The sequence below is a fragment of the Neofelis nebulosa genome, chromosome 7, assembly GCF_028018385.1.
Source record: "Neofelis nebulosa isolate mNeoNeb1 chromosome 7, mNeoNeb1.pri, whole genome shotgun sequence".
NCBI lineage: Eukaryota > Metazoa > Chordata > Mammalia > Carnivora > Felidae > Neofelis > Neofelis nebulosa.
In genome coordinates this window covers 120,114,209-120,130,648 of record NC_080788.1, presented here as the reverse complement: position 1 = coordinate 120,130,648, position 16,440 = coordinate 120,114,209, and the positions used below count along the sequence as shown (strand labels likewise).

At 45.9% G+C, this 16,440-nt stretch overlaps 2 protein-coding genes across 5 annotated transcripts in view; one reads left to right on the top strand and one right to left on the bottom strand.

The window, feature by feature from the left end:
* Positions 1 to 64: 64 nt before the first annotated feature.
* Positions 65 to 13,180, top strand: FAM161B (FAM161 centrosomal protein B). The gene is made up of 9 exons (XM_058739609.1): positions 65 to 281; positions 2,441 to 2,763; positions 3,803 to 4,353; positions 5,934 to 6,280; positions 6,588 to 6,715; positions 8,633 to 8,797; positions 9,002 to 9,101; positions 11,211 to 11,353; positions 12,103 to 13,180. The coding sequence occupies exons 1-9, from the start codon at positions 228 to 230 to the stop codon at positions 12,239 to 12,241; spliced, it is 1,950 nt and encodes a 649-aa protein (XP_058595592.1). The 5' UTR covers positions 65 to 227; the 3' UTR covers positions 12,242 to 13,180.
* Positions 13,181 to 13,594: 414 nt separating this feature from the next.
* Positions 13,595 to 16,440, bottom strand: part of ZNF410 (zinc finger protein 410) — a 50,349-nt gene continuing 47,503 nt past the window's right edge. For all 4 annotated transcript variants that reach the window (XM_058739616.1, XM_058739617.1, XM_058739620.1 and 1 more), the window contains one exon: positions 13,595 to 14,387. In XM_058739616.1, the coding sequence (XP_058595599.1) occupies positions 14,349 to 14,387 (39 nt within the window). In that variant the 3' untranslated portion in view covers positions 13,595 to 14,348. The remainder of the gene's footprint in view (positions 14,388 to 16,440) is intronic.

Here is a 16,440-nt window from a genome sequence, read left to right as displayed (position 1 = left end):
GTTGCGGCTTTAGAACCGGATATAGAATGCGCAAAGAGTAGGCCAATCAGAAAACGATCCTTGCCAACTTGGGCGGGAAGAATTAGAGGCTCCCTGGGAAGGGGGACTGGTTCAGGCATCCGCCTGGGAGCCAATCAGAGACCTGATCGCGTAGCTAGTGCAGCCATCGCAGCCAAAGCGTAGCACGCCGCTGTCACCGCCGCTTCTTTTTCTGCCCCGCGGAGAAGATGACCGTCGGGAGGCCTCCGGGAGCCTCCGGCGGCGCTCAGTGGAGTGGGCAGGTGAGAGAGAAAGAGAAGGAGAGGAATTCGGTTTGCGCCCGGAAAGGAGTCTCTAAAGAGGAAACTGTTTGTCATTGCCTTGGAGACAGACGTCAGGGGCGTGTCGCGGAGAGGTGTGGGATTAAAATCAGCAGCGTTTGGGGACCCGCAAGGGACTCTCTAACGGGTTGAGCGTTATGTTAGGCCCTTCATAGACCCACAGCAGTGGCCCTCGGTTTTCGCTTATCCTGTCAACTACCCTAAGACTAATAGTACTATTGCTGTCTCCATTTGGTAGAAAAGAAAACTGAGGCACAGAAGAATCCATACAGAAAGTAGATTGGTGGTTGCTTAGGGCAGGCTGGGAAGGAAGGGTCGAAAGGACTAGGGAAAATAGTCCCTAGGAATGACTGCTAAATGGTATGGGCTTTCTTTTTTGGGGGGGGGGTGATTAAAATGCTCTAAAATTGTGACGGTTGCACAACTCTGTACTAAAACTCACTGAGTTGTACTCTTTCAGTAAGTGAGTTGTGTGAACTGTATGGTGTCTCAATAAAGTCGTTTTAAAAATTTTTCCCTAAGATCACATGCTCCTCAGTAGCAGAGCAAGGGCTGGAGCACATACACACCTTTGACTCAGAATCTAGTGTTCTTTTCACTATTAGAGCTGGACCTTGGAGAACCCAGGAAAACCATCACCAATATCACCTGGAGGCCTGCAGCAGCCTACGCCTCACTGATTTCTTAGACGCAACTAGTCATTGTCTACAGTCCAATCCTGGCCCCACACCAGCCTCTCTAAAGATATCTCGAGAATACCACTGTCCTCCAGCCACACTGGCCCTCTTTCTAATTCTCCAAGAGTCAAGTTTGTTCCTGCCTCAGGTCCCTGCTTCAAGGCCTTTGCATTTGCTGTTCCTTAGAACTCAGAACCCCCTTACCCCAGATCTTAGCAAGGCTGGCTCCCTCTCATCAATCAGATGTCAGTCCAAAACTCCTCCACAGCGAGAAAGTAAAGATCAGCCCAGAACTGAGAAAGTCCAGTTCAGACTGTAATGAGGCCAGCAGCCAGATTAGCAGAAAACAGTGTTTCTCAAAGGGCCACAGTGTGCCTACAAAGAGACCAACACCCCCTTCTAAATGATGATGCTTAACTACCAATTACCCAGCTCCACCTTGTTCTAGTTACCTTTTCAATAAAAATTGCTGTCACCCACTTGCCAAAGTGTGCCCTCTTCATGACAGCATCCATCCAGAATGGATCCAGAGGGATCCACTCTCTTCCTCAGAATCATTCAAGAAAAGCCAACCCTAGAAAAAGCCCCTCCCCCACCCCCTTACTGAAAGTCCCCACTCTTCCCCCCGCCCCCACACAACTTCCCTATAATTTTTCCTGGTGTATTCCAATAAATTAATAAGCCTAACTCTGACTACAGATACATTCCTAGTGGTACTTGTGATGGGATTTTATGAACAGAAAAGCTTCCTAAAGCCACTTCATCACTGTGTAATGTCACAATTTATGGCTTTTATTGAATTTATTATCATATACTTGTCTTTCTCCCTCTCATTAGAATGTAAGCTTCATGTGCTTGACTCGTTCTCAGCCTAATGCTCAGTGCACATAAGACACCCAAAAACTATTTTCTAAATGAATGGAGTACTTAAACCCAGTTGGGTTTCCACTTTCTACGACATTGTTCTTTCAGCTAGACCACATTGTCTGTCCTGTTAATTACTCATTCATTCCTAGTAACAGGTGGGATATTAGGTAGACTATTAGGAAAGCAGAGGTGTAGACAAAGGAAGCAGGAAAAAGAAGACTGGAAAAAAGTAGGTGAAACCCAAATAGGGCAAGGCCCAGAGTGTGGCCAAGGTCACGGGTAGGATTCCTGGAGTGCCGGGGGCAGAATGCATGATACAGAGTAAGTACTCTGCAAATGCTCACCGCACATGAAGTAGGGAACCAACGTTATCCGTCTGCTTCCCTTTCCTGCCCTTCAACCAAGCATATGCCCACATACCAATTTGTGAAATGTCTTTAAAGCAAGGAATACATCTGATTCTTCGTTCCTTCCCAGTCGCTATATACAGAGACCTATTCAAAGTGAAATCAACAGTTAGGCTTTGAGAAAATTTGAAATTATAGTTGACCCACAGTCTTTTCTGTTTCATTTTAGATATTTCCCCCCAAATCCTCCCCAGACACAGAGACGGAAGAAGAGCTGTCTGGGGATGGGCTGGTTTTGCCCAGGGCTGGCACACTTGATGACTTCCTCAGCCCGGAGGAGGAGATGGTTTCTGATTCTTCGGACTCCACTGGGAGCTTTTATGAGACCCTGCAGGTACTAAAGTCAAAAGGCAGGTGGTGCCTGTTGGAATCCCTTTATCAGAACAACCCAGACAGTGGTGAGAACTTCTCTGAAGACGATGAGGACCTGGAGAGTTTCTTCCAAGACAAAGGCAGGGGGAAGCCCGAGGCCCAGTACCCGGCATCTCTGAGGTAAGGAAGGCCCTGCAGTTCAACAGCTGCTTCATGACTCTGGGCCTCATCCTCTTCCTCAGTAAAGTTGTCCCTTACCGAGGCTCCAGCTCAGAATCAGGCCTTCGGAGCCAAACACGTTCTGATTCCTACCCAGCAGCCCTAAATCACTTTGGATAACCCTTAGTCATTGGAAGCACTCAAATTGATTAAAGGGATGCCTTTGTCACTACCTCCCTGAGAATGGCAACAAGGTACGTTTACCTTGGCCCAGCCCTGTTATATGCGCCTACACCGTATCTTATTTTCTCCTGCCACTAACCCTGTAAGTAGCTATTATTTTTGCCATTCTCCAGATGAGGAAATTGAGGTTCCAAGCAAACCCTGCCAAAGGTCACACAGCTGGTAATTGTTTGAAGCAAGATTTGAACCTGGGTCTGACTCCAAAGCCTTGCTCTGCACCATTGCACTGTTCTCCCATATAAAGATAATGGAATGCAGGGCAACCGGTGGAACGTGAGACTCTTGATCTTACGGTTGTGAGTTCGAGCCCCACATTGGGTGTAGAGATTACCTAAAAAGAAAATCTTTAAGGGGCACCTGGGTGGCTCAGTCGGTTAAACATTCAACTCTTGATTTCGGCTCAGGTCGTGATCTCACGGTTCATGAGACTGAACCCGGAGTCAGGCTCTGGGCTGACAGTGCGGAGCCTGCTTGGGATTCTCTCTCACCCTCTCTCTGTGCCCCTCCCCCACTCACACACTCTGCTCTCTCTCTCAAAATACATAAACATTTTTTTAAACATTAAAAAATTAAATCTTTAAAGGAAAATATTAGAATGCAAAGTGGCAAATCTTGAATCAATTCTGAGGAAAGACTTTCAACTAGGGCTGCTAGATGGCCTGAGGGAAGGAGCGAGGCACAGGCCCAGACCCCTGCGGGGCTGTGTTAGGCTCAGGATCTAGCTGCCCTCTTCTGGGAGGGAGGTGTGGGAAGGAGCAGGAGGAGGAAAGGGCCTCCAGCCTGGCCTGGCCTCCGCACAGCTGCTTTCTCCCCCCAGGTGCAGCTCCCCACGGTGCTGCAGCTCCCTGAGCAGCCTTCCCTCCGACACTCCCAAGGTTCAGCCCCAGCCACCTTCAGGCTCCAGGCCTCCCTCGCAGCACAGAAGCATCAGCTCCTGGGCATCAACCATCACGGTCCCGCGGCCGTTCCGCATGACACTGCGTGAGGCCCGGAAGAAGGCGCAGTGGCTGGCCTCACCTGCTTCCTTTGAGCAGGAGAGGACGCAGGCCCAGAGGCAGGCCCAGGAGGAGGCCGAGTGCCAGCGGCAGTTCCGGGCACAGCCTGTGCCAGCACATGTCTACCTGCCCCTCTACCAGGAGATCGTGGAGCGCAATGAGGCCCGCAGGCAGGCAGGGATCCAGAAGAGGAAGGAACGGCTCCTCTCTTCCCTGAAGCCCTTCAGCTTCCTCATGAAGGAGGAGCAGAGAAAAGAAGCTGCTAAACAGAGGGAGTTGGCTGCCACAGCTAAGGCCAACGTCCCCGAGCAGAATGCCACCAGAAGGATCCCCAAGTCCATTCTGGAGCCAGCCCTCGGGGACAAACTCCAAGGTAGAGACATCCTTCCCACCTTGCTGCCTCCTACCTGGGGAGTACCAAGACGTGCCGTGGAGACTTAGGCTCGGGGGGTCAGCCTGGCTTGGGGATAAGTTCATTGTTCGGGCGGATGGGCCTCCAGGCCATGCTCCATGCCGGTTGGGTCTGTCTGTATCATGGGGGAGCCCTGTAAGGAGTGGAGAGTGAGAGGTCATGCAGCCTTCTCCAAGTTTGCCCTGATGACCTCTCTCTCAGTGAGTGGGTGTGAAGGCGTCTGCAGCAGCACAGGTACAAGAACAGAGAACCAGGGAGGCATCCAGGGACCAGCTTGGGCCGGTGCTACCACCAGCTGCCCCTGAGGGAAGCTCCTACCGCCTGCCCCCCCCCCCCCCCATCCTGGTGACCTGCACATTTCAAGAAATGTGGTACGATGAAAGGACTCAGGCTTTACTCATTTAGTAATGTGTCAAGCCCCAGGCACTCCTCTGTGTCCAATAAACAGACATGGAGTTTGTGGACAAGGGAGGAAGACAGATAACAGACAAAAAATTACAAATGTGATGAGTCATTTGCAAGGATTAGAGGTGGGAGCCTCCAGGTCATATAGAGCACATAATAGAGGGACCTAACTTAGGACATGGTGAGGCGGTGGGGACAGATAGGGAAGGTCCCCAGGGAAAGTGAGCACTGAGGCTGACCCTGAGGGATGAGCAGTGTGTTTAATTCAGGGAAGACGGAGGAAGAGTGCATCAGAGAGAGCAGCGTGGAGGTAAGAGGAGGCTGAACACATTCAAGGGATGGGAGGAGGATGGAGGGTAGAGAAGAGGGAGCAGGGAGGGAGAGGCAGGCATGGGCCAGACCTGGGGGAGGGGGAGGAAATTTGGACTTTATCCCAAGGGCACCGGGGAGCTAACTGAAGGGTTTCAAACAGGGTGGCTCAGGATCAGATCTGCAGCTCAGAAAGATCACTCTGATGCTGTGGAGATGATTAAGGGGGAGGGACAGGACCGGAGGGATGCTGATCTATAGGACACTATGTCACCAGTTCAGCGGAGAGACTGAAATTAGCAGCAGGGATGGTAAAGAGAGGCCAGACCAGAACATGGTTAAAGAGGAGGAGACTGCAAGACGGGGGACTGATGAGAGAAGGCAGGCAGGAATGATTTGGGCAATAACCTGGGCCTCTGGGTGGATGGCGGGGCCCTTCCTTGAGCCAAGGAGACTGGCTCACCCCTCCGGCTTGGCCTCTGAAGGAGGAACCACAGAGAGCGCTCAGTAAACGTAAATGGTGGCTGCCTCTGCAGCCTGCTGGCACATGGCAGGGTGTCCTGGTGAACATTTAGGAATGAGCTCTCTCCAGAAAAGAAGCAGCAAGCTGATTTGTAGTGTTTGCCACTTTCCCTGGTAAAAATACACCTATTCTGGCCAAGGTGGAGCTTCCCATATGATGTCAACTGGTTCACAAAATCCTGCAAAGCTGGCAATCGGCTCCAGCACAATACGGCACTAGAGCTTTAGAGGGAACCTTCTCCAAACCTTTAGGTATGAGGCGGGGTCTCCTGTCACCCATCACCACCCTGACCTTTTCTCCACAGAAGCGGAGCTCTTCAGGAAAATTCGCATCCAGATGCGAGCCCTAGACATGCTCCAGATGGCCTCCTCCCCTGTCATCTCCTCCGGCTGCCGGGCTGACCCCCAGCCTCGAACAGCTACCCGAACCCAGAAGGAAAAGCTTGGGTTTCTGCAGACTGACTTTGGATTCCAGCCTCGTGTGAATCCTGCCGTCCCTGACTACGAGGGCCTTTACAAGGCCTTCCAGAGAAGAGCTGCCAAGAGAAGGGACACCAGAGAGGTGACTCACAACAAGCCCTTCTTGCTGAGAACCGGCAGCCTGCGTCGCGCTCAGCGGCCCTGTGACACCACCACCTCTGGAGAGAGGAGGGTGAGAGCCCTGGGCAGTTACGGGAGGGTCCTGGCCTGAGACCCAAAATACAGAAATGGGCCGGGTCTCAACATACGGCACTTCTCATGACATTTTTGTTTTTTTTAAAAACACTGGCTCAGCTGTTGGATTGATATCCAACTCTTGGCCTGGTAATAAACTTGGGAACTCATTACTCTTTCCTTAATCCCAGGGGGAAAAAAAAGATTCCTGGTCTGACTAGTCCTTCACTGAAATTGAATCCTACTTACAATAGAAACTAATCACACGTTGCTGTCCCACCAATACCAGCCTTTGTTTCTTCTAGGACTCTCCACAGTCACCAGCCACACCCCTGCCAAGGAGTCGTTCTCTGAGTGGCCTTGCTTCTCTCTCTGCCAACACCCTCCCTGTGCACATCACAGATGCCACCAGGAGGAGGGAGTCTGCAGTCAGGTGAGTGGTCAGGCTCGAGATCTTGGCCCAGGACCAAGTTCAGTGGTCAGTGCTCGGATTCTGGCCCAAATGCTAGAAACCATCCTGCTGCTGGGCCTCCTCTCCTGTTACTACAGAGACCTAAATGGGTGGAAGGGATTTCTCTGATCAGGACAGGAATACAGGTAACTCTCCACATGTAGTGATGGAGAACATCTGGCCATCATTCATGGGGGACTTACTCTGTGCCAGTCACAATGTTAAGGCTGGAGATACCTCATGGAGCCCATAGTTTAATAGCTAGTATGAAATATAGAAAATCAAAGAACTACTACTTTGTGAGTAGTGCAATGACAGGGAAATACAGGGGACCTGGGAGGCTCTGGGCAGCCTGGGGCAGGGTTCTCTTTAATAGATGTCTGAAGAATGAGGAATTAGCCAAAGGCTGGAAAGAAAGAAAGTTCCAGAGAGAACAACATAAGTGAAGACCCACAGATGAGAGAGGAAGCCATTAGGAATAGGAATTCAGAGAAACCTGTTGGCAGGTGGCTGACCCTGTCACAAAGAGAAGGCATCCACTGCACAGATTTGAGATTCTCTGAGATTCTGTTAGTTCAACCGAACTAGCAGAGTCGGTTGGGAAGCAGGAGCCTCCTTACTTTTTCATTCTTTAACTGGCCTCTGTCATGGTGTTGTTCTCGACGAGCCAGCGCCCCAGCAAGAGTTCCTCCACTAGACCTCTGAGCTGAGGTCAGCACGAAAGGTTGTGGTGTAACAAGCAGTTGAGCGCTGGGAGAGGACGAGCATCTTAGTGCTTTCCTGTGGGGCTAACCAACTTGGCTCTTTAGGCTCCACAACAGGGATTTTAGAAATATATTTAGAATCCAAGAGATACTCCCTTCTTCCTCAAATGTCATAGTCAGAGCTACTAAATCAAGGCTAAATGCATCGGTGTCCTGAGGTCCCAATAAGGTAGGCCTTATGGGCCAGAGGCTGGCCCCCTGAGGGGATATCCATATTTGCTTCCCAGCAGTGGGGAGTTTGATATAATAGCAGACTAAACTTTCATGCCTTCAAGCAAGAATCTTGGTGGTTTTTTTTTTCTTTTTTTAAAAAATGTTTATTTTTGAGAGAAAGCATGAGTGGGGGAGGAGCAGAGAGAAAGGGAGACAGAGGATCCAAAGCGAGATCTGTACTAACAGCAGAGAGCCTGATGCGGGGCTGGAACGTGAGACTGAGCCACCCAGGCGCCCAGTTGTTTTCCCTCTATAGTACCTTGTCAAATGATACTTACACAGACTAAGTGCTTGCTATAAGTCAACCCCAAACTGTGCATGGAAAGAGGCCTATTTCCAGTTCTCTGTGGTCCCAAAGGACCACGAAACCAGGCACCTTCTAGCCCACTGTTTACAGTGTAGTGGTCAGGGGCAAAGGCTTGGGAGTCAGACATACTGGTTCTAATCCTGGCTTTTCCGCTGGCATGCTGGGTAGCTTTGAGTGAGTGGCTTATCCTCTCCGAGGCTCGCTCTCCTCATCTATAAAAAGAGGGGCTTACAGTTCTTACCTCATGGGGCAGTTCTGGAGATTACAAAAGATAATTGATATAAAGCACTTGATTCTTTTCTGCTCTTGGTTCAGAGTAGAGTAGCTCAGCAAATGGCAACTATTAGTATTATTTCCAGACAGGCCAGAAGCCTTAGTGTAAGGATATTGTATTTCAGTTCAATTATTGAACTTCCCCTGGGGCAGAAAATCACCGTGTCCATAGTGCTGGGAAGGCTTCATTTGCCAATCTCAGAATCCTATTCTTTCTGAAGCACCGGTGTGGTAAATTACCCCACTCATAGAAAACACCATTTCACTTTGCAGAGGTTACTAAGAGTGCTTTTAATATACTCAAGTTGGTCATCTTGTGTGTTTTTTGCCTCCTTTCTTTAGAAGTTCACTTGAAAAAAAGGACAAAACAGATGAGAGTACTCAGTGGCTGGAGATGCACAAAAAGAAGTGTCAAGCGATGTCTAAATCTGTGACCTTGCGTGCAAAAGCCATGGATCCTCATAAAAGCCTGGAGGAAGTGTTCAAAGCAAAGCTGAAAGAGAATCGGTCAGTGTCCTCCATGTGCCAGGGGGGTCTGTCTTGGGATCCAACAGATCATTGCCCTTGAAAGTAGGCTCCTATAATCGCACACAATCAAGGATTTAGTTTTGCTAGGCAGTTAGGAATTTACAATGTCTTTGGGAGTTACTCTGCTTAATTGGAATGAAGGGTTGGAAAAAGAATTCATTCTAAAAATCTTGTTAATTCCAGGAACAATGACCGTAAAAGAGCAAAAGAGTATAAGAAAGAATTGGAAGAAATGAAGAAGAGAATACAAACAAGGCCCTATCTCTTTGAACAAGTTACCAAGGTAAAACTAAGCCATCATTCTTCTCTCTCAGTCTTGGATGAAAGTGCTTTTAGGAATGATGGAACAGAGGGGCACTTGGGTGGCTCAGTCAATTAAGCCTCTGAGTTCGGCTCAGGGCATGATCTCATGGTTCTTGAGTTTGAGCCCCCTGTCAGGCTGGGTGCTGACAGCTCACAGCCTGGAGCCTGCTTTGGATTCTGTGTCTCCCTCTCTCTCTGCCCCTCCATCACTCATGCTCTTTCTCTCTCTCTCAAAAATAAACATTAAGGGGCGCCTGGGTGGCGCAGTCGGTTAAGCGTCCGACTTCAGCCAGGTCACGATCTCGCGGTCCGTGAGTTCGAGCCCCGCGTCAGGCTCTGGGCTGATGGCTCGGAGCCTGGAGCCTGTTTCCGATTCTGTGTCTCCCTCTCTCTCTGCCCCTCCCCCGTTCATGCTCTGTCTCTCTCTGTCCCAAAAATAAAAATAAAAAATGTTGAAAAAAAAAAAATAAACATTAAAAAAAAAGAAATGATGGAAAAGTTTAATATCTGGGTATTAAACATTTCCTTGAGGATCAGAAAGATTCAAAATTGAGCCTGTTACCAATTTCCGCCCAAAGAAGTGGTGCAATGGTGGACGTTGCTTGGACTGATTTCACCCAAGACTAGACTCCAGGGGCATCTGTGAAGTGTTTCACTTCTGGGAGTGTTCGCCACAGTCTAGCTTTCACTAGACTGAGGGCTAGATGCCACATACACAGTAACAGTCTGGCTGTGTTAGTGAGAATACCTTTAATTTACTAACATCATCCCTTCCCCTGCGGTGCTGGTGCCCTGGGCATCCCCAGCCTCTAGAGCTGTGGCACATTTATAGGTCCCCAGAGGTTGGGATGCTCACAAGCACCCCAGCAAGCCCTTTTCAGATTAAGTGGCTTTCAGGATGGAAGAATCATTTTAAGATGTTCTCTAGACTTTTAGGGAAGTTGGATCCAGTTGAGATCTCCTCCTTAAGGGAGCTCTGGAGCTATCTGAACAGCCTTGGAAAGGCCACTAGTCCTGGAAGTTTTGGGCTGTATCAGGCTGTCGATCCCTCTTCTCTCTAGTTTCAGACAAAAGTTGGGGTTCCCTAGTAACCTGGTTCCAACTGCTGGACATCATCTCCATCTTACAGCCAGTGTGCTATCTAGGCATTTCCTGAGTCCACCCCTCCCCACCCCCATACATACCACACACACACTTGCACACATGCTGGATTGTCTGGACTGGATTTACTTAGCAACTTGCATTGTTCAAAATCTCTCATAATGATCTTTCCTCTTTATGTTAATTCTTTCCAGCAAAGCTCACTCTCAGATCTCAACAGATCTTTCACCACTCTAGGAAAAATACAAAGTGCTCTATATGATTTTGCTACTAAACATTTAAATTAAAACAAACAAAAAAATAACCTTTTTCTGGTCCACATACAGACTATCTATCCTGTTAAGAGTGTTACTAGTGCAGCTTATTTTCTATTTGTTATATATTGTGTTCCTGATGATGGCTTGATTGCTTTTTTTTTTTTTTTTAAGTTTATTTTGAGAAAGCACGGGGGAGGGGCAGAGAGAGGTGGGGAGAAAGAGAATTCCAAGCAGGCTTTGCACTGCCGGCAGAGAGCCCTACACAGGGCTTGAGCTCACATATTGTGAGATCATGACCAGAGCTAAAATCAAGAGTCAGACGCTTAACTGACTGAGCTACCCAGGTGCTCGTGGTTGCTTTTAAATCTTAAAACATTTTTAGTCCATTTTTTTCATCTGAGTCTTACTTGGTGGTCCAAAAATCTAAATCCTTGCTTCTCGGTGTGGCTCCCAAATTCACAGTTGGCATCTCCTGGTAGTGTTAGACACAGAGTTTCGAACCTTATCTAAGACCTACCAAATGAGAATCTACATTATAACAAGATCTTCAGGTAGTTCCAATCCACTTTAAGGCTTGAAAACAGGCTCTAAGTAATTTTCATGTAAATCTGTGCCCAGCACTAATGGGGATTGGGTTAGGGGACAATTTTAGGCATGTGGATTAAGCAAGTGATTTAGAATTACCTTGTAATTCACAAGACAGCTACAGCAGATTTGTTTCCATTCCTCAGGACCTTGCTAGGAAAGAAGCAGAACAACGGTATCGAGACACCCTGAAGCAGGCTGGGCTGGATGAAGACTTTGTGAGGAACAAGGGTGAGGGCACCAGGGCTGTACAATGGAAGGAGCAATCAGAAGTCCCTGAATGTCCCAGGTAATAATCTCACGTGCTCCTGTCACCCTGTGGCTCTCAGATTACGATCCCTAGTAATGCCAGTGGGAGGGACCTTTAGAACAGCCACACACATTTTGAGATCACAATCCTGTATTTATAGAATACTAACCCAGAGATCTCCAGAAAATATATTTAAATTGGGAGAATAAGTGCAGTTGTTATTGTTAATAAAATATAACCATTGTATATTAGGTTTAGGTTCCTTCGATTTGAAACAGATCATTTTTCCAATTCTAGTTCTAGGGCCATCAGTCAAGAATATTTTTACTTCACTTTTGAGAGACAAACAAATGTATTTTTACTTACTATAAAATGATAAAACTGCTTTTCTAACACTTTTTATTTTGTTTGGGTAATTGAAAGTAAAAACCTTTAAAGATGCATGATAAAAGGTATAATATCCTAAACAACCAAAGCCTGTCTCTTCCCCCCCAGCATGATCACCGTGGCTTGTTGAAACCAGGCACTCTTTAAAAAGTAACTCATTAGCACCACCCCTCCACTGGAATCAAAAGGGAGAAAAGCATAGTTATTGCCATTATACTCAACTTTGTTTCTTAAATCCTAATGGCTCCTCCCCTAATTCCTATCCCAGTTCTCCCCCTAGAAATTTAAATTTCCCTTTACCCCCCATATAAAATAATGAAAATGTTGAAACCATCCTTAAGCCTTACATAATGCTTTAATTACAAACATTTTATTTCATAATGCTTTAATTTATTCTGTAGCACCCATGAAACTACAAAACTCGGCACCAGAAATCCACAGCAGGATTTAGAAGAATCTCTACAACAGCCTACAAGCCCCAAAAAAGAACTGGAGGAGCTGTCTCATGAATTGCTAGATAATTTCAAATCACTTGCTTAATCAGTAGCACTTAAAATTACTGCTTTTCAATATTAAGTAACTAACTTGGGGTTGAGTCAAGGCTGGCAAAACTTGGCTTTTGAGCCAATGGCTACTCTTGGAGAATGAGGATAAGAAAAGTAGCAAGAAAAAAAGTAGGTAACAAACAGGGAATGGTTTAAGCAAATCAAAGTGAAAAGCCTCAGGGTGGAGGATTCAGAGCAGAGTTAAGCATTCTTGCTTCTTGGGCTTCCTACTTAAAAAAGGAGCACACACCCAAATGCCTACAGGGGCCAGTTAGGAAACAAATGGATCACATGGGCTGGGTATAAGGTACACTATTAATAGCTAGAACCCAGGCCCAGAATTGCCAGATCAGCAACTGAGTTTTCAAACAGAAGCCAGGAATTTCCTGTTGGCAACCAATTAAAACATTACTGAGAAATATTGTGTGGGAAAACAAAACACTTGCAGGAAGACAGGTCTGCAACTTCTAGTACATGGTTTCTTAGCCTCAGTACTATTGATTTAGGGCCAGATGAGTGTGTCGGTGTTGGGTGTTGGGAGAAGGAGCTGTCCTGTACATTGTAGGACGTTAGCAGCATCCCTGGCTTCTACTCCCTGGATGCCAGTAATGCCCTCTCCACAGTTATGACAAAAATGCCATATGTGGGGCAGTGGGCAGGCAAAAATGTTCCTAGTTAAGAACCACTGCTCTAGTATAAAAGTAAGGGCTACAGAAAATAAAAATTGGCATTTTAAGAATACAAGATATTGACATGAACTCAATCTACATAACAAAGGGTGATTATGCATGTCATTAACAACTTAAGAACTATAACTACTGAATTTAAAACGGCAGTTAATTTTTCCTGTTATCTGCTTAAAATATGCCACTGTGTGCATGGTGTGTGTGTAAGCCTGAGGTTCATTTTCAATAAATGTGAAAATTCTCTGACAGCCATGATTTTCCACTAGTAAGCGGTCTTTGAAATACTTTTCTTCTCACTGGTGATAATTACTCTCTATCAGTAGCTGTGGATGATAGCAATAGTGCCTATTCTTACCAGAAGCCCCCAATTTCTCATGTTTTAACTTTCTGGAAAATTCAAAAGTATATTATTGCCATTTTTCCAGACTCAGACATGGTCCTTTCTGGTGAAGACAGAGTGATACTACAATAACTACTATCTAGGTTTGCTAGTTAGAGATGAAGATGCTTATGTCATTTTCCCCAAGACCCCTGGGCTCAGTTTTACCTGTATGGAATCCAAAGGGCAAATCGGTGCCCTGTCTTAAAGGGAAAGATGGAACTATTTTCTTAATCTCCTCTCTGAGAAAACAAATTTTGTCCAAAACAAGGAGCCAAAGAACTTACTGGGCTGTCTTGTTTATTTAAAGGGAAAACAACTGAAGCTCTGAATCATGTGATAGTTAACTTTAAAAAAAAAACAAGAAAACAAAAAACCCTTTTAACATGCTATCGTATATTCCATAAACAAAGAGAGCAAAGTGGCCAAGTAGAGGTGGATGTGACAAGATAGTACCTCAGCCTGGGCCAGGTAGGGATTCAAGTAATTTATTTTTTTGCAGCCCAGTGGCAGAGAGTCTTACTCAGGTTGCTAAAGGGAGTATGCCACAACAGAATTGACATCACTCCCTTCTCCAAAGCAACAAGGCATCTTGAAAGCTCAGCTTCTTGGTGAAGTTTTATGGTTGGTGGCAGGGCTTAGTTGATCCATGTGAAAAGACAGCTGAATCTGGGATGAAAATTCTTCAAAGGAAAACCCCTTCTCAACAGTCATACTGAAGAAATTTCAGCCAACACAAAATCAAATTCACTTTTGGGAGAAGTCCATCCCAAAATTTTATAGTGGGAAGAGAGGTAGGTACAGTTACCCAGCCCACATTCACTGCTTTCTTCCTTGTCTGGATCAGATGTAGTTTGAAGAGAAGCTCTCCTACATTCATCTTCTATGTCAGGAAAGATGAACAGAGGCCAAAGCGGGGTCCTGTCTTTCACAGATTCATTTTGGTTCTGGCAGATCGTGAGCCATAAGCATCCTGTTCCCACTGTGTGCACTCTGGGATCAGACAGGGCTGCTCTTCCAGGAGTTGACACCCATGCTCATGTCCGTCTTTCAGTTAAATCTCCTTGGTTTAGTAACTGTAAAAGATTAAAACCAAATCTGGAATAGGCTACCACTGAATAATAGGAAAAATAATTCATACTAAGGAAAAGGTTTAAGTGGGAGTGGGGAATGCACTACAGGGGTAAGTCAGGGGTATCTAGTTCCAAAGCAAGAGACATACGTAGACTGATAGATCTCTTTCATATCCTGGCCTTGGGACAGCATTTTGGCCTCTTCATGATGCTGGCATTTTCACTATGACAATAAGGTATCCTGAGTCCCTAAGCCAAACTATTGTTTGTGTAGTCATGTACTCACTAGTCAGTGATGGAGGCATGCCGAACTTAACAGATATATCAGAAATGGTGGAATCCCAAATCTCCTGCCAGGCAGCGTTAGTCCAAGTACAGGCTGAAAGCTCAAGCAGAAGAGGAATGGGAGGCTACCCCAGTGAGTTCTATATGAGTTCCCACTCGTAAGGAATCCAGGGATTCCCAGGGTCCAAAAGAATGCCTTCCCTATGATGAAGGGAGAAAGCCTGAGACTCCAAGAGGGTGGCAGGCAAAACAGACTTTCTACCCTACACTCAAGGCTTTCTGTTGAAAGTGTTGTTCTGTACAATAATTGATGAAACTGAGTTCCATTTTATTATGAAAATGAGATGGGAATAACAGTGAAATTCAGAATAAAAATGGCTTAGTAAAAATATAACCAGATAAATTCTTGAGCTGGGGATAGATTTACTTGGTGATCTCAATTTGGGTAAAGGTAATTTATACGGTAGAATTTAATAATATGGAATTCAAAGAAATTTAAACAAAATTAAAGAAAAATGTAAAAACTTAAACCACAAATTTCATTTGATGCTGTGTTGTTAGGATGTAAGAATGGTGTCTTTTAAATCCAGGTCAAGATCCAGATATTGGCACTCAAATTAGCAATGGCACTTGATGAGAAATCTTAAAGAATTTGTAATTTGTTTTTTTCTTTTTTGGAAGACATTCTGATTTATTGAAGGCTGGGTGGCAATCATTTATACTGGTTCCTGTGTTCGAGAATATGAGCTCAGTGTGGCTATAGAACCCCACTTGGGATGCCTTTTAGTCAGTAGAGGTCCCAAAGCCCTGGGGTCTCAATTGGGCCTGCACAATAAGTCCTCTGTCTGATTTGCAGAAGGCTGGGTAACACTGAGGGCAAATAAAAATTGTTCAATCTGAACCATTTGAATAAGATGTGGTTTTGATATATTTCCCATAATTTCTTTTATTTTTTAAGAAGAGTTGTTTTTTTTTTAAGTAGGAGTCATGTATTTATTTATTTTTAAGTAATCTCCATGCCCAACACGGGGCCTGAACTCACCACCCCAACATCAAGAGTGACATGCTCTACCAACTGAGCCAGCCAGGCACCCCTCCCATGATAATTTCTGATAATTACTTTGGTTATTCTGATATTCTTGTTATGTTTTTACTTTTAGAGCCTATTTACAGGGGTCCAAGTAGAAGTGCACAAGTAGATTCTTACAGGGCTGATCTACAACGTGTGATTATCTCCAAAAATTTGAAATAAGCATTGTTTTAAGGACTGCAAATAGCCTTTTATCTGAGAATCTCTAAGGACTCAACATTCCTCACTCACTGGAGGAAGGTCAGTTAGTACCAGGACCTTGGATGAGGAAGAGAACTAAACCTGGAGGCTTGAGGGCCTTGTAGCTTTTAAAAATGAAGGTATCAGATGACGTGATAAGCCTGTCTCGATAAGGAAAAGGAGAGGAAGAGCAGTGGAAATGCCTGTGGTAAGAGGAGAAATAATAGAGGTAACAGTGAAGGAAACAAAAGAAGTGAGGCTCAGACAGAGGGTGTGTTTGTAAATACACAGGACCTGAGGACCCGTGAGGGAAAAGTGATAATCTAGGACTTTCAGCCTCACTAAGGGCAGCACTTTCCCCTTTGTGTTAATATTTTCCCATTAAGAGTTTGGGGTTTCCACCATGAAACTGGGTATTTAGGGCCTGTAGACCCTCAGTGTCCTCCTGGAGGGAAGGCCAAGTTTTTTGTTTTTTTTATAGGTGATCTGTGTTACTGGGTC